Source organism: Anguilla rostrata, chromosome 8, assembly GCF_018555375.3.
Source record: "Anguilla rostrata isolate EN2019 chromosome 8, ASM1855537v3, whole genome shotgun sequence".
In the NCBI taxonomy this organism is placed as follows: domain Eukaryota; kingdom Metazoa; phylum Chordata; class Actinopteri; order Anguilliformes; family Anguillidae; genus Anguilla; species Anguilla rostrata.
In genome coordinates, this window is record NC_057940.1 from 41,346,099 (window position 1) to 41,370,436 (window position 24,338).

General features: G+C 46.4%; 1 protein-coding gene across 8 annotated transcripts in view; it reads right to left on the minus strand.

Annotated features, from left to right (window-relative positions):
• Window positions 1–4,682: 4,682 nt before the first annotated feature.
• Window positions 4,683–24,338, minus strand: part of elmo1 (engulfment and cell motility 1 (ced-12 homolog, C. elegans)) — a 117,021-nt gene continuing 97,365 nt past the window's right edge. For all 8 annotated transcript variants that reach the window (XM_064348301.1, XM_064348299.1, XM_064348300.1 and 5 more), the window contains 6 exons: window positions 19,103–19,266; window positions 16,767–16,879; window positions 11,248–11,355; window positions 10,254–10,336; window positions 6,671–6,748; window positions 4,683–6,042 (listed from right to left, as the gene is read on the minus strand). In XM_064348301.1, coding sequence (XP_064204371.1) covers window positions 5,842–6,042; window positions 6,671–6,748; window positions 10,254–10,336; window positions 11,248–11,355; window positions 16,767–16,879; window positions 19,103–19,266 — 747 coding nt within the window. In that variant the 3' untranslated portion in view covers window positions 4,683–5,841. The remainder of the gene's footprint in view (window positions 6,043–6,670; window positions 6,749–10,253; window positions 10,337–11,247; window positions 11,356–16,766; window positions 16,880–19,102; window positions 19,267–24,338) is intronic.

Genomic DNA, 24,338 nt, shown 5'->3' on the forward strand with positions numbered 1-24,338 from the left:
TAATTATGTGGATTGCTGACCAAAATAGTAATCATTCCATACAACATTAAACCATCTGCATGAGTGCTGCATTTACAACACCTGCAAATAGATAATTGATTTCTGAGGGATTTTTCATTTGGGTGATTTATTCAGAACTTATTCAGAACAGGCCAATTCGCAGCAAAAGTCCATCTATACCAAAACCTGTTTTTCAGCTTAGAATGTGTAAAAATATGCTTTTATGCTGTTGTATTTCAGACAGTAACCATGCTATAGCATTCAACCATCATACAGTATTATATGCTCATGAAACAATAGTGTCCAATAACTACATAGATATATAATGAAAATGGTCTACAACCACTGATGATTGGAGAAAGAAATAAACATTTTCCTAGAACAGGCATATAAAAATGACTGTAAATTCTAAATGAAAATATAATAAAATGATAAAAAGCATTATTATTTTGCAGTGTGGCACCCACGTTTTGTAAATATTGCTGCATCGGTTAATCTGAGGTAGCAATTACTGAATCCGTGCCCAACCATTCACAGCTGAAATCATTGAGCTGGCAGTTCCTCCACCAAACTGCTGACATGGCCTGGACCAGCATGTTCAGCGCATCAGCCTGCAGAGCACTAGCCGGGCCCGTGTAATGGACGGCCTGTCAGATCAGGAGCTCCTGATCCCCGCGTGACCGACAGCGCTGCTCATCTACCAGATTGGAGCTCAAATCCGCAGTGATTCTAAAAACAAAACCATAATCTGACCCATAATCTGTTTCACCTCCATGAAAAGAATGGCATAGATAACTATAGGCAGAATAAGGCATTTTGGAAAATTATTTATTTCATTTTTTGTTCCTTTCTCTGGATTGCTTGTATATGTATGGAGTGTTTTGGGTACCTGTCCCCTTTTTTGTCGCCCCCATGTAAATAGTTCATAATAAAAAATGATTTAAAAAAAAGAAAAAAAGAATAAGGCATTTTGCATGTTCCTGTTGTGCTGTTATGTTCCTGAGTGCCTTGAGAGAGCGTGCGCTGTGTGAGGCGTCGTGACCGCTCTCAGCCGCAGCGCCGGCCGCTCGCGAACCCCGGGGCGCCGGAGCGGATCGGATCGTTAGAGGAGCGCCGGGCGAGGCTTAATGGGCCCGGTCCTGCTCCCCGGGGCCCGATTAACGGTGCGGGGCGCTGACCCGGCTCGGCTGCAGAAACAAGGCGCGGCCGGCGAGGAGGCGATCTCCCCGTTCCTCCGTAATGACCGAATAATAAACTCGCGCCGGACAGAGACAGGCCGGGTAATTGGCTTAAGAGACCGGGCCTGCTCGGGCCAATGAACCGGATGAATGTGGGGATAGGGGGGTGGGGGGGTTTGGCGGAGGGGGGGGTGGGGGGGGGGGGAGTAAATGGCGCTTGGTCAGGGGCGACGCATTAGCGCAAGCATCCCCAGCGCTGAATTTGAGCCTGCCGTGCGGGGGCAGCGGAACGGCTGACTTCACTGCGGCAGCTCGGCCGACGGACGCAAAAAGGCCGGCGTGCCGAGCCGATGCCGCTTGCCTGGCTGAAGTTCGTCGACCGCGCTCGTGGGCAGATCGCTGTAGGTTTCGATCCCACGTGCGGCGCTGCTGTTGACTACTATTTGTGAAGCGCTGCATAAATGGATCATTAGCGAAATGTGGGCTACGGCATTACTGGAGGTATGAAAAAAAATTCTGTTAAGCAGACGATGTGATGGAGGGTGTTTTTATTTGCCAGGGAAAAGTTACAGTGATGACAACACAAACACAGCTCCTATTTTTGGCTTTTTTACTGGTCGTTTCTTAGCAGCGGAGCGGATCTTTGCAAGTCATGGCCGCTGACATGCGCCGCACGACTTCAAAGGAGAATGACCAATTATTCTATTCTCTCTCTTCCTGAGCTTGAGAATAGATGAAAGAGTGTCACCGCACCGTTCCAGAAATAGCATTCCCTTTGTGTCACATAAAAAAAAAAAAGAAAACTGACAGCTTTTTGAATGTGGCTGTACGAACCACAGGGGGGTTTCGCGGCTCAACAATGAGCCAGTGTGACAACGGCGCGCAACACTAAATGGAAGGTAAAGCCGGGGGGGGGGGGGGAACAGAACGGGCGTTCACACTTCCACCAGACCGGGGTCTGGCACCCCTTCGGAGGGCGACAGACACCACGCGGGTCACGTGACCTGCGACGGGGCGAACGAAAATTCCCCCCGGCTCGGGGGGGTCGGGAAGTGGGATTTAATCAGCGCCGGGCGCTACGCCGGCGGAGCAGCCTTGTCGTTCACAAACGAACCCTGTGACACGCCGCTTCCATAAATAGCGGAGGGTTTTGTTTGACGGCCGTCAACGGACATGAATTCCTTGAAGCAAGCCGTCCGGGCAGATCTCGCGTTCTTTATAAGCACGCCTGTTGGAGAAGCTGTCTGTCGGAATGCAGAGACTCAGCATCTGCCACGCCAGACCGACAAGCCAATTAAGACTAATGATGGAGGCGAATGGTGGAGTTTTTAAAAAGGCTTACGAGAGTTTTCTGAGGAATATATACACCTGTGGGGCATTATATTATTTATATAATAGCCCACAGGTATAAAATGGCTCATACATTCTTGCTCTTGCGTCAGCAGTCTGCCTCTGCCTCTTCTGACTATATCTACTTGTTCTGGTCTTAGTATTGTCATCTCTGAGCTTTTCAATTTTGACATGTAGGACTGAAAAGCCAACTAGTACGATTTTTATTATTTTGGCCTAAAAGGAGAAATCATGATAACTGTATAAAGCATTTTCTATTAAATTGATAAGATGGACTAATGCAACACTTGTGATCTGATGGACAGGTGGCTTGTAGTAATACGTGTGTACGTTATTAGTTTTGTTAATTAAAAAAAAAAAGCATTACTTCAGGCATACACTTCTATCTGATCCCCGTAATATCTCAGTTTGACTTCACTGGCAGGGCAGGTAAGTAATGCTGCCTTGGGATATTGAATGTTATTTTATTTTTTGAGCTTTATATTGATGAAGCTGTCAGTCTTGGCTCTGGTATCCACAGAGCACAGTCAACACATAAGTCCTGATTGCGAAGTTTGATTCGTCTTCAGGTTTTGAGCCAAAGACAGCGTATCTGTTGATGTATGCACTGTCTGCCTTTGTCTAACCTTTGTCTAAGCATCCATATTCTGAAATGCAAATGTTTACACTGAGCCTTGTTTCATGTTTATAATAAATTATAAAATGATGTAAAGGTGGTACATGTAAACTACACTTGTGTGTACTGAATGATGCTGATTATTATTTACATTTCCAAACTTTCTTTAAAAGTGTGTGTGTGTGTGTGTGTTTATGAGAGTTTTCAGGACGGTAGGGTTTGTGCATGAAATGGCTCAGAATGGTAGACGGATGCACTGTAGGGCACGGAATGGAAGACCGGCTCTTAAACTCTGCACTATGGACTGTGGGGGGAACAGATCGCTCTCGCTTGTGCGTTAAGGAGCAATCCGGCGCTCGTAAACGCTCGAGCGTGTAATAGAGAGGCACACCCGCGAGCCTGACGCTCCACAGCCAATCGCTCTCCAACGAGAGGGCCAGTCCAACGGCTGCCCACCCCGCCGAACGTCCCCAGAATGGTGCGCAGACGTCACATTCTGCTGCTGTTCCCAACGAATCCCTCTGGGGTTTCCCCGCAGCTGGAATAGGTAGGTCTGCTGGGAGGCCTCAACACTTGGTGTTAGATAACCACTCCATAAATAAATGTGTTCTAATTGAATTAAAAAAAAAAACGTTAAAAAAACAAAAATGTGATTCACTGCAATGTCGTACATACAAGATGTATGTGTTAATGTAATTCTACATAATTTATTATGCGTGTGGTATGTGTAATTTAGTGATTAACTAATTCGCCATAATTATACCAAAAAAAAAAAGGATTATGCTTGACAGAAAGCAATGCTCACAAGTCATCCTGCAGCTTCACTGTCAGAGTAAGGCAAGTTACTATCGACTGTACTGTATCATGAATATAGCGGTTTTATCTAGGTGTCCATGGAAATTCTGAGGCTGACATCAACGAACAACATTTGTCTGGCCGCACTGGCTGATGCAGATACGTCTCATTATGGCACAAACGCAAAATGCAACCAGGTTTACACATTCATGGCAGCAGACAGCATAGCGAGCTACTGAACATCTCTATAGCTTTACTTGTGAGCTCGAGTGATACACTGAAGTTCAGATGACTATGATTAGGCTACTTTTTGAGAATGACATTTTCATTTAATTTACAGCATCAGCAGTGCATCAACTAAGTTTGTTTCAATTGTGACCCCAATATTGTTGTGCATACCAACACAAACCTATAATCATGAACATATTCTAACATACTACAATGGTTTGTTGTTTTTAAATATGTCATAGGCTACAGGACAACTGAGTAATCTTAGTCCAACCGTTGACTATTCGTTCAATTATAAAGTCTGTGGAGACCTTTGTATAATCTAACACAAGTTTATTCATTCACTTGGAACACAAAGTGCAGTGCTCAACCGAACTCGCTACAGAGGGGGAATGTTTTCAAGCAACTCCACTGGTCCGGACGTACAGATGGCAACAACAGACTCCGCAGTATTTAAAGCTTTAAAGGACTCACACTACCAGGCGTGGACGTGTGCAATGCGAGTACACAGGAAATGCAAAAACAAAGGTTAATTTTATTCTTTTTTTTTTTTTCAATGTAAACTGCAGGGTTTAGGGCATTTAAACCGAGAACAAACATTTGAGTGGGTCAAAAAGGGTAAACAGTAAGATAAGTAACAGCCATGTTTATTTTTTTAAATTAAATTTACACTTGTTTCCAGATTGGTGGAGAGTTCAGAAAAATACCTTCCCTTAATTAACACTCAAACAATGTGGTAATACTGACTACTTGGCAGCTTCACAGACATTACTAAAGATACAGCAGCTTACGATACAAGCCAAATATTGCTTTGGAATATTACAGCTAACATGACGGAGCCCAACTGGATTTCAGGCTGGGTTGGGGGGGAGGAGTGGGGGGAGGAGTGTTGGTGAATTCACACGCATATACTGCAGGTGAATCAGCATGGCTATTTTTGAAAGTTGTGAAAGCTAAGCTCAAGCAATTCGTTAATTAAACAAAATATCAAGAGGCGGCTTCAGTGCGCGATATTGGCAGGTCAAGGAGGGTCCACTTCATTTAGCAGTTTACAGGAAGTGGAGCAGGGGTGAGGTTTCAGTAAACCGTTGAAAATGGAGTGTATTTTTTTTCCTTTCATGATGGAGACATAGCTGCCGCGTGTCAGAATATGAGATGTTTGTCGCTACAGTGCAAAAACATTAAAAACTGGAGGTGTGAAAACAATAACAGGATACTGCATCCACCCCCTCTCACACAACCACCCAAAAAAACAAAACAACATTAAAATAAAACGGGGGAAAATGACTTCTATAAAGAAATATTCTACAGCAAACTCAAAACAAAACCGTAAAGGACGTGTGGAACTAGTCTGGTCTTGGTCCTCCTTCAGCAGGTTACCTAAGTGTTGCCGTGACGAAGCGCGTGTCATGATCGTTGAGCACATCTTGGCTTCTTGCTAACTGGCCTTGCAAGACATCAGTGGGCAATGGGACATGACAAGTTAAGAAGGCCTCGCAGGCAAGTCATTAAGTGCTGCAAATACATTAAAATACACCTTAAAAAAGTAAGTTTAGCAAGTATAGCAAGAAAAACAAAAAAGTTTGACAGATCCTTATTTTTTTTCCCTCTCTCTTTTTTCACCGTCAAAAGTTCTTTCCAGTATGAGTAAGAAACGATTGGTCCAGTTGGTAGTTAGTTGCAGTCGTAAACAAAGTCATAGTTGCTAGGCTCTTTGGGAATGGGGGGCGGAGCCTCGGGAATCTGAATGTTCTCGAGGTCCAGGAGGCGGAGCTTCATCTCCATGGTGAGAAGAACGTCCAGGTCGTTCTTGGTGAACTCGCTCGTCATCTCCTTTCCCAGGAGCGCGTTAAGACCGTCTGTCCACACACAGTACTGAAAGACAACATGGAAATGACTTACTCCACTGCACTGAAAAACCACTGAATCTGTCTCTGCTTTTATTTTAGAGACTTAGAGTTTGAGACTCCTCTCAACCAACACCCAACTAGAGCAACAAATCATTAAGGTACAGGCAATCACTGGCTCTAACTGATTAAAATACTAATTAGAACAAAGGCAAGATTGTGGACTGTATTCAATCAACATTTGTCCTTAGCTTTGACTTACAAATAAATGCACGCATTATACTTACTTCACAAACTCAATTTGGTGAGCTAGTGTTGGTGATTGCTCAACTCGCCAGACTGTGTTTGTGAAAAATACAAAGAATTCTTGCTTTCAGCTGTTAGTCAAGGACAAATGTAGACTGAATCCCTACCTATATCGCCAATAGACTCTGGTATTCAATATCTATTTATAGGCAAAATTATCTTAACAAATTGATCACCGGTTCATTCACACCATTTTGTTCACACCATCAAATTGTTCACCATCAAATACCGATATTACAGAGGCAAAGCAGAGAACCGCAATATTTATTCTGGAACATTTTGCACATTGCGACGGTGGTATTTTCAGCACTTTGCGCTCCCCCAGTGAAGGGGAAATGACGAAACCGTACCTCGTGCTTGTCGGGGGCGATGAAGTTTAAATACTCGTCCGACTCGTAGAGCACGGAGAACGCCAGCTCCAGCACTTCCTGCAAAGACAGATTCACACCGTCAGCTCCTCTCTTCCCGCCCGCCGCTTCCTCCTCCCGGAGAAATGAAACACCAGATGGCACGCGGCGTCCGCCGCCATCGCGCCCGCCCGTCCAATCGCAGCCCCCCGCGGGGAGCGTGGAAACGGCGGGAGGAAGCCGAGAGCTCCGGGGGGGGGGCGGCCGGCATCCGCCGCGGCGCGAGGCTTCGGCTGATTGGCCGACGTGTCCCGCGAAGCAGGGAGCACGCTCGCACTCGCACTGGAATGACGCAGTGCGTCGCGGACACCCTGGGGAGTGCTGGGAAGTCGTCAAGCCGGGAGGAGGGGGGGGAGGGGAGGGGTGCGGCTCGATAAGCATACAATACCTCACACCCAGCACAGGTGGGACGAAAACAGGAGCACAGCAATGCTGGGCCTGAGCTTGTCCACATCACAGAAACGTTATAAAAGTTATGACTGATCGATTTACATCGCAGAACAAGGCAAAGTGAGTAGAGTTTATTCCAGTAGTTATGTAAAAAAAAAACAACAAAAAAAACAATTAAATAATGAATTACTCAGTAATTGACTGAGGTACAATCCCTTATTACAATATATTTATATACGTAATATTCCCTGCCGCAAAATAAAAGCCAGATGGGCTATAGGCCATATGCTCTTTGTGCTGGGATATAAAGTCATAAAACATAGTTGGATAAACACAGCCTGAAACACTACTTTAGTCAGCAGTATGTCATGCCAGCTACCCTCAACCATGCTACCTGAACCTTCACCTCATACCAAGATACTTTTCCGGCTGCAGACTTAACAACCACGTGAGCATCGACCGTAAGACCATTTGCAAGCATTTTATTTTGGAACCTTTTTTTGGACAGTTAAAAAAAAAAAGAAATATACACACACCAAACATAAAAAATAAGACGTGACAGGAACTGCATTACATTTACAGTCAATTCACTTGCCATCAGGTGTAATCCTTGTATAATGGCCGTCTTAAATCAGAAGGTTTTGTAATTTAGAGTTCAGCTCATGGTCCACTGAACCTTCTTCGCTGGCCTATTTTCAGTAAATTAAATGCTCCAGTGACCCTTCATTATCAGAACCCCCTCTCCAGTGAAAGTGTTTAGGGCGAGAGCTACAGAGCTGAACACATGAGTGAGGTGTCACTTCCACTTTGCTGACTTCGTTCAGACAGTAGTTTGGATTCAGAGGCCATTTACGGAGCTATTAGCCGTATATGGTCCCCTGGGTGAGGCCTGCTTAAAATGAGTGCCCGTGACTCGAGCGCTCCTTGCGTGCCAACCAGTGATGCCGCTAATTCCCCACGCTAACAAACATTAACAAACTGGCAGTCTATAAATACTTGACCTTATTACTGCAGCATCTAATTGAAGCTTAAAATTATTAATTTTGAACATCAAATTCAGAGACAGTGCTGGATGTGCAAACTAAAAAAAAAATACAGGAAGACAGCCTCTACCACTGAAGTAAATTAATATATGCCCCGCAGGGCATTAGCTAAATGCCTCGTTGGTCAAACAAATCCTGTTTCCCTTGGTTTACGTTTCACACGACTTCCTGGTGTCCTTTAAAGGCAGTAGGCACAAAGAGATGGGACTCCGAGGCCAAGGTTGTCTCCACAGCAGTGTACCCAGGCAGGTGTTCGCAAACAGTAACTCCTATAAATAGACTGCTCAGCGTCACGCGGAGTCGCTGCGAAGCTCCGCTCCGCACGGAAGTGACACGTCCACCAGGAAACCGCAGCGCCGCAGAATCGCAGTATTTCAAACACATACACGGCGCGAATGCGGCATGCGTCAAACGGCAAAAATAAACGACCGGTTTGCCATAAAATGGCGGCTGTCATTAAGGACAGGGCTGAGGAGTGCGTAAAAGCTACGGGAAGCTTTTATTGCGATGTCGAGCCCTTCAGCTATAAATACCGCAAGAACTGCGGTGATAGCAACTTTCCCAACGTTCTGTTCAGGCAGTGTCCAGCATCTGTGTGCCGTTAAACTGACTTTACCTCACATTTCCCACTAAAGACCCGTAAAAGCAAGGACTAGTGCGTATCGATGCGCACCAAACTGCGCAGCTATCCACAGTGGCTGTTGGGAATAGCGACTGAAAGCTAGCTGAACATGGGAGAAAGCTCTCCACAGTCCTGGACCTGTCACTGATTATTAGATTGTACGCTTTCTTAAGTGTAATTCTCAAGACTGGGCGAAAGACAAGACACAATGGCACTAAATGGCTGTGCCAAAGACTGCACGTAAGACTGATTTCAGAGCTATTCGAGTATTTACCATGCAATCATGTCATATTATATATTAAATTTGAGTGTGGGTGGGCTGTCCTTTGGCCAAAAAAAAAAATAATTAAAAATGATGATTCACTTAGATGTAAAGGCATATAGTCATGAAGGTGTTACTGAACAACATTTCAAGGAAAGAAGTTTTATTCGAATGATACTGAGATCAGTTACAGAACAGCAAAACACATCATGTGCTGTATCAAAAAAAATCACTCATGGGAACTCATTCACTCACATCTCTTCTTTTCCCTGGCTGACATTTCCCTACCCCCCCCCCTTCCCTACCAGCCTCCTCTGTCCTCCCCACCCCCTCCTCTCCCCTACCCACCTCCTCCTCTTTCCTATTCACCTCCTCCTCTCTTCTCCTCACCTGCTCCTCTCTCCTCCCCACCACCTCCTCTCCCCTACCCACTTCAGCCTACCTTTCACCTCCCCTCCCTACCTCCCTCCATTGCTGCCCACCTCTTCCTCTCTCCTCCCCACCACCTCCTCTCTCCTACCCAGCTCCCTCCATCCCCACCCACCTCCCCATTACCCCACCTACATCCCCCTATATCCATGCCCACCTCTCCTTTACCACAGCCAGCCCTGCAAGGAGGCCCCGATCCAAGCACTATATACAGCATAAACAACACAATGAAGACCCTGTTCCTTTAGCCCTGCAATGTCATCATTCATTATTATTTTCTGTTACCTGGCACAATATACCACCACTGACGCTGGCCTCCATGGTCATTAGACTCTCTGGATAAGACCTCTAATGGCCTAGACCTTCCCTGGGCCATCTCTGGAGGACTAAGAACAGTGATTTATGAAGCATCTCCTCCGGCAGGGAGATGGGACAGAAGGCAGCAGCTGGCCCAGCGTGCGCGCGCCAGATTCGCTTCCACTAGATAAAACACCCTTTTGCCTGCACAAGTCTCACACACCCACCAATCAGGACGCAGAGCGTGGACCCCACAGCCTATCACTACCAACGCCTCATTCTGCGTGGTCGAGCGCCGGACGAATCGAGCGCAGCAAACTCTGTGGCGGGGTTCGAAGGCAGCGTTCGGCCGGGCAAGAGATCGCGCCAAGACAGGCGGATTTTTCCGGAAGGCTTCGCGCGCATTCGCCCGCCGGAGGGACCCGAAAGGGAGGTGAAGGAGGGGGGTGGGGGGGGGGGAGGCGGGGGGAGGGCGGATCTCACCTTGTTCTGCTTGAGTGCTCCCTTCTCCTTCATGTGAGGGCAGTCCTTCCCTGTCACCACCGCTTTGATGTCAGCCACCGGCACTGCGGGCGTGAGGAGAAGACCAGAAACCGTCAGACGCCCGAGCGTTCCCCCGGCGCCGGCGCCGCGCCGCTGGCTAATCGCTCCCTTTAACGGGCCCGCTAATTTTAGCGCGATAGAACGCGAGCCCCGTCTGACAGCGTGCTATTAAACGCGAGATATGAAGGCGGTTTATTTTTTTTAAATTGTGTTATTAATTTGCTTAGCAGACGCTTGAATCTAGGGCACCTTACACACAGCTTAGACCGCTTACAGTTATATTATACAGCCGGGTGTTTACTGCTGAAGAGCCCTGCTGAAATGTACAATGGCAGTGCTGGTACAGTACATGGCACTTGAAACTCTCGAGCCTTCGACCTCTGGCTTACAAATCCAGGTCTTTCCACTTTTACTGTGTACTACTCTGCCTGTCCTAGTTTACTCCTCTCTGTGTTGTACGTATGTGCCTCTGCTGTATTGTGTGAACAGTGAAAGAAGCCACGTTAGATAGCTCTGACCCAGCATGTGGGTGTGCTGCATTTTAAAGGCAGGCCACTGCACCGTGCTGCAGAGAGCCAATGACGCTGCTGCCATGTCACATGACACACTGCTCAGTTTATATGAATAGACTGGTGGTGAAGGAGTAGTCTGTGAATGGCCACTTAATCCGCTCCCTCCACCCAGTCAGACCAGTTCAGTGGCAAGACACGGCCCGTTATCGTATTGATAGCATCGTGCTAACGTTCATCTTTAGTCAGCCTTTTAAACTCCTCGGTTATTTAAGAGCTCAAAGTAAACTGGAGTCAGTCTGTGCTGTGTGTGAGAGTTGGGGACAGCCCGGGCTGTGTGTGAGAGTTGGGGACAGCCTGTGCCTGAGAGTTGGGGACAGCCCGGGCTGTGTGTGAGAGTCGTGTCTGCAGTGTGGAGTACTCACACTTGTCCTGCAGAGAGTCGTGGGGAACTTCGCCCTGGGGGCTCTCCTCCAGATCTCCGTAGTGCAGGACTTTGTGATTGGGCGACAGGCGGCAGTACCAGAACTTATCTGTGGAGGGGGATAATTAAAAACAATATTAGAGATGGGAAATAAACAAAGCACACATTATAAACAGTCTTACGTGGGGAAAAAAAAAGTTTTTCAGCAACTTTGTTCAATTTTACAGAAAGCACAATACACCCCTACTTACAGTAAAATCAATAGGTGAAAATGTTAGCCATTTCAGTGGTATACACTAATACAATAACTTTAAGGTCACAGTGTAATGCTGCATGAATCTCTAAGCTCAAAGAGAGGTCGTAGCTGGCCGAGTTTATCTGTGAAGCAGGTTTGCGCAACGTTTAACCTGCGGCATGACCTGCTTCAGATAAACACAATGACCTAAAACTCGTCAAAACCATAATGTTGCCAATTTTCCTTACTGATTAAAAAATATAGACAAAAGCATGCAAAAATTCTCAAACAAAAAAAAAACAGAGGAGGTATGTACCGTGTACTACGTATGTGTTGTGTTAATGTTTTTAACAGCAGTGAATCACGTTCTATCCTTCAAGGTGAAAAGGAAAATGAATGAAGCGTCCCTTGACCACAGCCCTGTTACAATAATAGATGTGGTACATGCGTTTATCAGGCCACTGTGCTGCTGGACGGAGCCATGTTTATGGCCACACCCACAGAGGAAGGGAGTAATGAGGGGGGAAAAGGGTATACTCCCAAACAGCTCTACATATCCATGCAAACTCACTGCCAAACTAGTTCCATCAAACGGTCTTCTCAAAGTCAGAAAGCCCAGTGCAGTGCTAGACACTCTCATAATGCAGCAGGTTGCCAGAGTGAGGTTTCGCCATTTTGCGGAAACTCTGTGTAAACGATGCTTAAAAAGGTGTCGCCTGTTTATCCTAAATTGACCACAAACGCACGGAGAGGCCCGCTTACGCAAAGGCAGAAGTGAAAAAAGAGTAATCTATCGTGACGCAGCTCTCAAAGAAGCGCAGAGCAAGCGCAGTCCCTAAAGCAGAGCGAGCTCCTGGCGTGTGCCGCAGGGAGCCTCCTGGAGGGCCGGCAGCCCCGTGCGCTCACTCCCCTTATCAGCAAAAAAAAAGCATTAAGCCAGGAAGGTTCTTACAAGCCGGTGATGTAAGCAACTGCAAAAAAAAGAAAAAAGAAAAAGAACAATGGGGCAGAAATGTCATCGCGGTGCCCGCTGCAGCGGAGTGCTGAGAGCGTCGCTTTAAAGCTCGCGGCCACGCCCAGGTTGACAGAGCGCAGCCTCCAGCAGGGGCTGGAATTTTCCGTTAGTGCCAAAGAACCTTCGCTACGCATCGCTGAAATAATAACGGTAAGTGGCTCCCTGCCCAAACTCGCAATCTGTGAAAATTAAACCCGTTTTAACGCCTCTGTTCGGACGTGCTTTAAATCTACCTATCGTACATTAATAACAGGAGACCAGGGTGAGGGCGAGCATGACGCTGGAAAATTGGTCGGGTAGTCTGCGCATGTATAAATCATCCTGTGTACAGCCTTCGACTTGGAGAGTAAACAGGGGCAGTAGGTAAACCCTTGGGTTTGTTTTCAAATCGGTTTGATCTAGAAAACACACACTTTGTTCGGCACATTGTGACAATTACGAATCATACATCAAGCGCATTTTTCCTTAGCGATTGCTTCGTAGAGTACTGCACGGTAAATAGCTTCTTTGGGATCGGGATTGATTTTGGGATCGGGATTGATTTTGGGATCGGGATTGATTTTGGGATCTCTGCCGTGGACGCTAGCGGCGCTGCTCGGGTAATGTCGCCGTCCTGACCCGTGTCGCCGGCACGTGACGCGAGGGGGACCGTCACTCCGCTTTTTCCTCTCCCCCCCCTGGTGTCAGCGGCGTTTACGTCCAGAACGCGGAGGGCAAGCAGGCGAAAGACGAGGTTAAGGCACGAGAAAATGCCAAAGTGTCAAAGCGAATGAGGTCGTTTCAGACCGCAGCTCGACGCGACGGAGATCAAGGACGCGCTACCTTGCGGCAGGCGCGCTACGATAGCGTCTGCTCCCGAAATGTCACGTCCCGTTAAGTGCCTCGTGACACGAACGGAGCGTCCCTAAGAAACACACCAGATCTTGTCTGTACTGCGAGACGTCTCCTTTGGCTTATCTTACTGGGAATAAAACTGAAGCCAAACGGAATTACATCTGCCTCCTCAAATACTGAACAGCACACAAGACGGAAAAGATTAAAACAACGGTCGTATCTGAGTTGAATAATAGGAGCCTCAAAGGTAGACAAAAATAAATCTTTCTTTATACGAGTCAGGTGAACGCTGAAGTAACACTCCTCTTTGGCGCGTGCTCAGCAAGAAAGGCCTCGCGTTGTAAATCTGGACCAGGAGCACCTCTGTATTTTGGAGGAGAATCCGTGGAGAACACTTTTTGCGAGGCGGGCAACTTTGAGAAACCTGCACCCAAGCATGGAGCACTGCGGCTGCTGAGTAGGCCACAAAGCACTGCAGAAGAGCTAGCACTGATTGGAGAAGGGCTGCATCACTCACTGGTGACAGCCTGACATTTTGGGATGCAGAACTCACGCCAACTTAAATCCTCTCCAGTCCTGCTTGGCGCAGCCCAGGAGAGATCATGTGACTGTAGGCTCCAGCTTGCATTTCCAGCGAGCTCCTTCACTGACTGAACCACTTGGGGAATCCTTGGAAATTTTGTTTGAGCAGTCTTTTAGTTTAGTAGCCAAAACCAATCAAATATTGACTCCACTTTAGATGATGCGCGCTCTTCAAACAAACGTGTTCTCAGTCAAATCTGATGTAGATAAGTACAGTATAAACAGAAGCTTCTGGGCCAGGTTTTGACGGATAGTTTCTAAACCCGACGATCCTTCCAAACGTTAAATTTGAGGCACCTCACCAATGAAAGGCACAAAAAAGGATGGAATTAATTCTCAAACGATTCCCGCTCGGGGAGAGATGGAGGGAGGTGACCGAGGGAGCGAGGGAACGATGAAGAATGGAGAAGAGAAGAATGCGGTCTCTGGGCAATTTAAACCAGCCCCGCTGTGAGCAGCTCTAAATTAAACGGGCGAACCGATAAGGGTTCCCCCTGGACGTTCACAGAAATTACTCAACTTCTGCCGGCGAGTGTGAAGGAGGATATTAGGCTGAGTGATTCCCGAGCGCTCGGATTCAGACTGTGAATGCCTCATCCAGTCACGGCAGAGGCAGCCATTTAAAGAGGCTTCGCAGGTACACTGGCAAGGGCCCTCAAAGCGGTAGATGAGTATGCATAAAGCACAGATGGCATCAGCTTGCTGTTTGCCAGCTGAGGGGTGAGCATAAAACACAAAAAAAACAGAGAGAATAACTACGAGGAGAGACGTTTATGGATTTTAGTTTTACCACCAAGGAAATCTCTGACCTGTTATTAGACATAAACGCATTAATTATACTTTCACTGCTCTATTGTATTATCTAAAAAGACACAAATAAGGCTTACGTATTGGTATTGCGTTGCTGGCAAATCCAGAGGGTGTTCAAAAGGCTCAAAGTCGAAATCTGTCTTTACAGTCCATCACACACACGCACGCACACACAAATGCGCAAGTGCATACACACACAGGCACACACGCACGCACAAACACTTATCAGCGCTAACGGTCCCAAACCAAGCTTTCCAGTCTCAAGCGCGAGTCCCGTTTTTCCGACAGAGAACCCCAGCTGCGTTGCTTACGGCAATTCTGAATTATCCGTTGTAGAGCAACGCTTCTCATTCATTTGACATGAACATTATTTTGGAGGCAGAGCGCAGAGCATCAGAGCAAACTGAAAGCAAGGCAGGACGTGTGCTTTTTATCAGTCCTATAAATATCACCAATCAAACTATCTGAAGAATTGAAATGAGAGACTTGCGTATTCATAGCTTCGTAAAAAAAAAAGGCGTTCTGTCGGGCCTGAAAAGATCTCCGGCGGCAGATGAATCCTAATAATGTTTCATTACTCTTAATAACCCGACTTGATTAAACAAATGTAATTTCAGCCGTACAGAATCTCGGTAAGTGACACCCACAGAGCCCACAGTGTTATATCAGTGATATTCAGGCTAGCGCAGGTTTTCAATACCCGATTTAACAACATGGAAGTTCTGCATTGTTCTGGAATCATACCAACGCTGTTAGTGAGGTCACCGTGTACGCACGTGTTTCTGTGGTGTACGGCTTTTTTACGTGTATGTTTAAAACGACTTCATAGAATTCCATTATCATTCATGGTTCCTAACGACAATGGCTCAGTAACGCTCCAAACGTTTAAACTAAAGTGTATATTAAGCGGTAAAAACAAAAATCAGCAAGTGTTAGCAATTACACGAAAGTTCCATTTATAAGCACGCTACAAGTACAGCAAAAGGCTCTCGTCCATATGAAAAATGCCTGACGTGTAAGAACGCGAAGGATTCCCCTGGTTTTTCCATCAGCCAAGGTGGCGATTGTCAGCGTGCGAAGAGGAGCTGGCGCGCGCTCACGTGACCGAACACAATCAGGAAGGCTTCCTCCATTCGGCCGTCGCGCAATCCTGCCGCTCGATCCCAGAGGCAGACGTGTCAGCCACATTAGAAGCAGGCCAAATTTAATTAGATCATTTATCCAGGCCGGGTCCAGGAACTCGGATAATAATTTCATTTATCAATCGCTGGAATCGATCGGAGGCCATCACGGGAAAAAAAAAGTGACATATGGTCTTTGTTCAAGATAACGACACATACTGCAAACTGGTTTTCAGAAGCAGACCGCATAAATGAAGTTAGTAACGTTATATTTCTGGCTTCCGTGCAGCGCGGTTGCGTGTTTTTGGGAAGCCTCCACTGGGAAAAACGAACGATTGGATTAGGAGCAGAATGCTCCTGGGAAATACTGCGGGCCTGGGCAGCTGTGGTCAACGCTCATCGTGCTGTTCAGACTTTCTGCTGCTTGAATTACATCAGCGGTATCCAGCGTGAGTCCCAGCATCTACCTAAAAGCAAGCACTCATTTTGCGGGACACCGTGTGAGATTGAGACTTCGCGGGGGTGTGCAGGACATTGAGAGCATGTGTTGGGCACACGGTGCAGTCACACTGTGTCGAGCGCACACAGCGCAGGAAAACCAGGCTTCCTTAAACCGAAAAACACGCAAAGCCGCCATTTAAACAACTCGCCGGTTTGAACCAATCGCCGTGCTCCACTGCGGACAACAAAGATGACATCGGCTGAAACGAATCCACGGCTGGCGGCTAACTGTAGCTCCGCCCATTCGTTATGACGCTCATGAAACCTCGCTCTCCCAGCGCTAGTACACTCTGTGTAGGACAGCGCGACGGGTGGGTATGAGCGTGTGAGAGTTAGACGCTGCGCTGCGCAGCGCAGGGACCAGTGCGTACAGGACGGTGCTCGCGGAGTGGCGGGACGCGAGCGGCGCTACGTCCGGCTACCTTGGCGCCTTCGGCTGCTGATCTTCCGGAAGCAGGTTCCCTCGCACAGGCGGTTCAGCCTCTGCTGCTTGATCAGCTCCATGATCTCCGGCTGAATCTTCTCCCGCAGCTCCCTGGAGGAGGAGGAGGAGGAAGAACGTTAATGGAGGAGGGTCCGGTCAACGGAACATTAACATTTAATATTACTGAAGCCACTCTCATCCCGAGTGAGTTATTTAATAGTCATGCATACAATATGCCCACATAAACACCAGTTTAGATAAAGAAATACTATCTGTGATGTGATCGAAACGATATAATCAGCACTATAATCACCATATTGCCATGCACAAATGCCATAGCGAGTGAACACAGGTACTGAGGAAGCAGAGTAAGTTCAGCTAATTTTAAGCAGTGGACAAACACTGTTAGTGGTCCAAGCCAATGATAAGGGAGCCATGGGGCTTCGAGAACCCTGCAGTGAGGGGAGCGTGTGACCATGACTCAGTCATTTCCACCAATCAGCGCGCTGCTCTTTATAGCACAGTGTTCTGATTGATCTCAAATCAGTGACTGGCATTGCCTGGCATCACCCCCAATAAAGGCATCTCGAAGCTTCAATCTCCTACCAACATCACAGACTCATCAGACTTATGATCGTGCCGCAGGCTGCAGAATAGCCAGAGTAACGGAACAGACTTGTCCATTGTGTTTTCTGAATGTACACACTATTCAGCTTTAATAATGCATATGCTTATAATTATGTAAAATACACTGTCTGACAGGAAGTTCCTTAGACTGAGATTGATACACCGTATACCACAGTGAAGGGGAGCCTGCTGCTTAGCCCTGGCATTTCCGGAACATTCTCCTTTCTTCTTTTAATGCCCTCTGGTTTATCCTGTCATTTCCACGCCACACCGGACTAGGAGACGGGCAGGTCTTTAAATAGATAAGAGAGGCAGCCCAACACGTTCTCTGATTTCTGAGAGGGAGACTAGAGGCGCCTCTGAAAACACTGGCCAAGATGTGCTGCCACATGAATTTCATTATCGGATTTAGCATCGAGGTTTTTTTCCGCAGCCCTGTGCAAACCTATTTTAACAGTTTTTTTTTTTTAGATTATACCTTCTTTCTTTTTTCGTTTTTTTACTGCTCCACTGCCATTACCTCACAAAATTCTGCACTTACTCTTGTAAGCTCTCTGGTACTGGGAACTGCATGTAAAATTACGCAGTTTTATTTTCTTTGTGAATGAATACTAATAGCTGGATGCTAACATGTATGTATGTATGTATGTATGTATGTATGCATGTATGTATGTATGTATGTATGTATGAACATATATACTGTACATTTTCCAAACTGTGAGGTAACTCATTTTTGTAAGTAAACCCAGGAACACAAACTCCGGAACACAAATTTCATATTTGTATAACTAATAAATAAATGATTCAATGGAAGTGTCGCTGGCAACAGCAATATATGTGGTTTGTAATCAGCAAATTCAGAAATAAGGAAACCTTTGGGGTGACAAGATGTAAGAGCAATTCAGGAACCTTCAAAATTAAAATGAGCAAAAAACAGGTAGCATGACGGAGGTTATGGGACCGCTACTGTAGTAGCGCGTGAGTTTGTGAACCTTAGCAACACAATGTGCCTCCTTCCAAATAAGAGTGGGTTTTGTTTCCTTGGCTGATGACCTTGCCTTTAGCTCTACAAAAGCTAATAACATCTCCTGTTGGGCAGTGTGGGTGTTGAACCCCAATTCCTTACTAAATATCATCTCTCATCCCTCTGTTAGAATGCAACAGTGCACTTGCAAAGTAAATGCACAAAGCTTGCTTCCTGATACACAGAACGCAGTTACTTATTTTCCACGTTTTCCCCTCATAATGCAAGTGTTGTGAGGTAGTAATCACGGTTTTGCTTAATAATTCCTAAAAATTCAGACTCGTGCTTAAAAATGAAAATTTTATTAATTAAAAACTGACTGAGATGAAGAAAGGCAGCACGAGACCCCTTCTGACAAGTGACACCATGCATATATATATACTAATGGCTATAACTGACTATTCTCTACAAGGCTGATTTAATACCATTTAAAAATATATCAGACTAAATATCAGTACTACAGACTTTTACTATCTTATGTTCTGGGTATCTGTTTTACTCCCTTTTGAATATATTCATTGTTCAGTTCATTGTGACAGTTCAGTAATAATAAAAAATAATAATAATAAAAAAAAGTGGCTATGACAAAAGACATTTTGATTGGTTGATTCTCTGAGGAGGCGGGACTACGACCCGGTCGTTTGCTGTGAGAGTGGTGCGTGTGCTACGTTCGAGGAGCTCACAGGATGGGCCGGGACTGGAAGTCCTCCTGGTTCATCCTCTCGGATTGACGAATCTTCAGGATCTCGGTGTAGCTCAGGTTCTGCAGGCGACTTTTGAACTGGTCCAGAGAGTTAGGCTTCTGAATCAGGGCTCGCATTACCTGCTCCTTCACCACCTGCATCACCTGGCAACAGACAAGGAGGGGGAGGGGACAACTTCAATCACCTGCGCTGAGGCACACGTGGACGACATCACCTGTGGCAGGGACACAGATCGCCAAGGCTGCTGTGCAGACATCTTAAGGCTCAGGGCTGCCCAATCCTGTAACTGGAGATCTGCCATCTTACAGGTCTTCACCCTAACAGCCCTAACTAAACAAGCGTCACCACCTCGAATTCCAACACCAAGCTGGAGATCTCACTGAGCTGCTAATTAGTAGAATCAGGTGTGCAAAATGAGGGATGAAATGAAAATATATGGGATGGAAGATCTCCAGGAACAGGACTGGGCAGTGCTGCCTTAAATGCTGCATTCTGCTCTCCAGTACCTGAAGTCACATGCGCTGAGGTACAGTAGAGGTCAACTCTCACGCTAGAGATCAGACAAACAGATCACACGTGCTACATGAAATCACCTGTGCTGGGGTACAGGACAGCTCTGATCACATGCATAATTATTATACAGCATTTACTAAAAATAATGTTCCAGGATGTTGCACCTACGGCTGTACGAACATTCTGCAAGCACATGCACAAGCCAAAACAAGACAGAAAGTACCATTCTGCATCAATAGAGAGCCTAACGCGACAAAAGAAAAACCTTAAGTAATAGCCAGAGTAAAGATACTACACTCAATGTAGGTCAAAGATGCTAACTTCAAGAACCTCACAAAGCAGCTTAGACACAGAAATGGACAGAAACCTTAAAAGCTTGGATGTAAAAGACCAGCAGTACAACAGCTCATCCTCATTTCTAAGAAAATACACTCGGTGTTGTCAAGGCATGTTCCCGGGCAACGTGACGGCAAAAAAGGAGGGGAAAAAAAAACACTGTAACTACTGCGCGTGTCAAGAGCAGCAGACACTGGAGAGAAGCTTTTCATTAGCTTACAGGAGGACAGCTATCTCAGAGCCCGGCCAGCGACGTGACACTGCTACCCCTGGGGCATCCGCAAAGCAATTACTCCCGCGCTAACTGGGAGCAGCCGCCTTGCGCGATCCGCGCGCTCCCATGATGCAGCGCTGCCTCGTCTCGGCACGTGTCCGCAGTCGGGGCGTAATGACAGGAGTCGGGGGTTCGAGGGCCTGCGCGGTCCCTCGCGCGGGGCAGACAGGCAGGCGAAGAGGAACTCGGTGGATTTTGAGTGGCGTGTGCCGGTGGGACGCATTAAGCCGCCGCGCCTCGTGCCACCTCCGCAACGCGTCCTCTGAATGCATTCGCACGCCTGCGCGAGTAAACGCCGCCTTCCCGTCTATTTTGCGTTTTTTCCCGTCGGTGTGCAGGTCTTCCTGAAGGGCTCTGTGAATTCAAATGTGCCAGGGATGCGAACCGAACCCGGCAATCGTATCGTTCAAGAGAAGCGCGGGAGACGCGCGACCCCAAAAATATGCAAAATACACAAACAGCCTGTCAACTCTCTGACACACACATGCATACACCCACACACATAATACACACACACACACACACACACACATACGCACACGCTCAAGCCAGGTATAGACAAAACCAAACAGACATCTGCCTCTAGCAGCTGACAGGCTGTGGGACCTTCCATGCTTAAATTATACAGGGAACAAATGTGCGAACGTTATGCTTATTAACCAAACAAGGCTGCCATTCTATAATGGCCCTCAGCATATTGTAAGGAATGTCAAGTAGGCTTCAAATTGAGCTGAAATTGGACAGCGGCTAATTCCATAGCCGCCCATGAACACGTCTGCTTTGTTTAATTAAATCCCGTAGATTAGTTTCATTTTAATTAAAGATAAAGACTGACAGAAAGGCTGTTCTGCTTCTCTAAATCACTTGGAAATCTACACATTTTTGGCGAATGAGAAAATTGCTGTCCGGTCATTTGAAACCGAATCTAAGATGGCATGTTGGAAAGAAGCCTGACAGCACGCAGTGGAGAGGGATGCTCGCCCGCTCGAAATGAACAGCGCAGAAAGCACTTATTAAACCATAACCCAGCGATGACAGAACTAAGAACAACGTGCCAAGCAGATTTTCAAGGACTGTCAGCTTGTTCTGCTCTTTGCCTCTCAAACCCATTTTCTCGGAAATGGCTCAGTTTATTATCCATTTCTTAATGCGTTTTTTCCCCCCCCCCTCATTCTTCTCCCCGGGTCGGAATGCCCAATCACGCGCGAGCTGCGCCGCTCGTCTCCGTGTCTGTCGTCAAGAAGGTTCAGGCACGCGGGCACGTGCTCTGCTCCGAGGCACGTGATGTCAGACCCTGCTTCCGATCACACCGCTGCTCCCCGTGCTCGGCTCACACAGACAAGAGGCAGAGGAGCACCCTTCACGGGCAGCTCAACAGGTGAACTGGAGGGTGACCAGCAGTGGTCTCCAATGGGTGATGAGACTCTGTCATCCTGGCAGACTGAAGCTCTCTTATCCCTGGGCTTACGCCAGAGCCGACTGTGCATTGCCCTGCAGGGATTCCATTATTACCCCCTTTAATGCACGAATACAACAGTTTCCCTGCCACTGCAAGAGTGCTTTAGACAATTAACTTAAAATAAAGATGACAGACACAAAATGAGACTTTTGCATCTATAATCTTCAATGAAAAAATAATCTTACAGTAATGCAGGTATGGAATTTCAAATCAAGAAAGGATTCAAATTAATATTAGTTTATTGTCAGTCACTTCCAAGCTGCAAATATGTAAGTTCCTAATGAGCTCCACGGCTAATATGATCGCAACCTGAAGGCTCTACTCCAGGGCCGCTCAGCCCTGTTCCAGGAGATCTACCATCCTGTAGGTTTTCACTCCAGCCCTAACAAAGCACACCTCCTTCAACAGCTAGAGATCTCACCGAGCTGATAATTAGAATCAGGTGTGCCAAATTAGGGGTGAAATGAAAACCTACAGGATGGCAGATCTCCAGGAACAGGGTTGGGAAACTCTGCTCTACTCTATTTCTAGACTGAAAACTATCGCAAATTGTGGCAAGTCACAGAAAACAGTAAAGGGTTTGCTTAGATTCTCTGAAAAACACCAGGAAAAGTGCTAATATAAAGTCAAGGGGTGAGCCTTCCTCATTGGCTGGTAGCTGGTTGACTTGAGAAAAATCACTTCTGTGAAAAGAGGGCAGTCCTGTAGGTGTAAGATTCTCACTAGAAGATGAGTCATGAATCTCACTTTATCCTTTAATCCAGTCTCTTTAGACTATTTTTGTTGCTTTTCAAGTATACAAATTAGATACTTCAAGAACGACAAAACATCGTTTTAGTGATACGCGTGTTGTTTTCGGTCAACGTTAAATACAAAGGAAAATGTACATTAAGGTGAACGGACACACACAGACTGCAGTTTCCAACACAAAGATTAACAAAACAAACAGGTAATTTACCATATTCTGTAGCAAACACGCAACCTAAACAAACTATTTTATTAATAGAAATACTCTTATACGTGCTTATTATTTCTGTTCTGTCAATAACCAGAATAAAAGTAACACCCTACTTGGTTTCTCACCACTGATTCTAACAGTGTATCTGGCTCTCAATGCTATCTACTGCATACAAATAATCCACAGCCAAATATGTGAATAAATTACTATGGTTAGTCTGAAATGAATAATGCTGAGAAATACTGAAAGGAGTTTGTTTCAGAGGATGTGACACAATAACTCCTGCTTTGTTTCTGGCCTCTAAGTCACGCTGGGATGCTTTCAGGACTTAAGCCGGCAACCCTTTCCGATTCTAAGCTTCAACGACGCGTGCCTCTGCTGTGCCACGGAATTAGCCCGCCTACCGCGTGTCAGTTTTACAGAATAATGTTCCCCCGACAAGCAGAGGGCGAGCGAGGAACTGTGCGTTTAGGAGATTAGACCGCAGCCCGGCCAGAGTAATGGGTCTCTCTACAAGCCAAAAAACCATCCGCCAACCGCTCGCCGCAGTCCACGGCAGCCATTACTCACGAGGCTACGAGAGCGGCGTTCATTTTATAACCCGAGAGAAACAAACAATGAGAGAAGCGAGGTGCGGTTTCTGCAAACGCTTCTGCGTTCTGCTGCAGCGAGCGGTGTCCGTTGGAGAGAGACCGCATGGCTGAATCAGCCTCAGCACTCACAAAGCCCTATCGGACACCGCCATTTGTCTAGATTTTTTACTTGGTTGCGCCCAGACCGCTCGTCTTAGAATACCAGGAAAAAACGGAAGGCTGGAGGACGCTGCGACAAGAGGAACGGCCCAAAAATCAGACAATCTAACTTTAGGAAGAAAGTAACAATCTCATTCTAATGAAAACAGACACGCTTCTAAGGCCTTCTGGGAAAAAAAGAGATATAAAAAGCTCTGCGTTCAATTGTTTCATTCTTTGTCATGAAAGAAGGATATTTCACCATCCAGATTCTGTGATGTTAGATGAAGGCACACTAAAACCAAGCCGACTGGAGAATAAGGAAGGAAAAAAAGATATTAACACAAATAAATGAGACCACAGGCAGTTACAAAGAAAGAAGGCATTAAGGCTCTATCCTGTGTAAAATAGCGGTTTAGTTTCCGCTGATGAGATGTAGAGACATGAAGGAATACTTCGGGCTGAGGCAGGGAGGCTATGCGACACAAAGAGGGATTACGCTTTTGCCATTCCGCATTTCATCTAAACGTTCCCGAAACCAATGCCAAATTCTACGTTTACTACCTGAAAAAATCGCAACCCAAATCTTTCATTTGAGTTGCAAGTCACCACTTACATTACATTACAGACATTTAACAGACGCTCTTATCCAGAGCGACTTACATTGCATCCACTTATACAGCCGGACATATACTGGAGCAATGCAGGTTAAGTACCTCGCTCAAGGGTACAACGGCACTGTCCTCCCGCAAAATGGAACCTGCGACCTTTAGGTTACAAGACCAACTCCTTGGCCATTTAAGAAGTCAAGCTAAAAAAAAAATATTTCCTTGGGTGGCAGGGGATCGGTTTTAAGAGAGGGAAAAGACACTGTGGAACGATCTCTCGTGCCAACCTTCGACCCGCAGAGCAGCCGCACACAACGAACGCAGCACTGTCAGCCT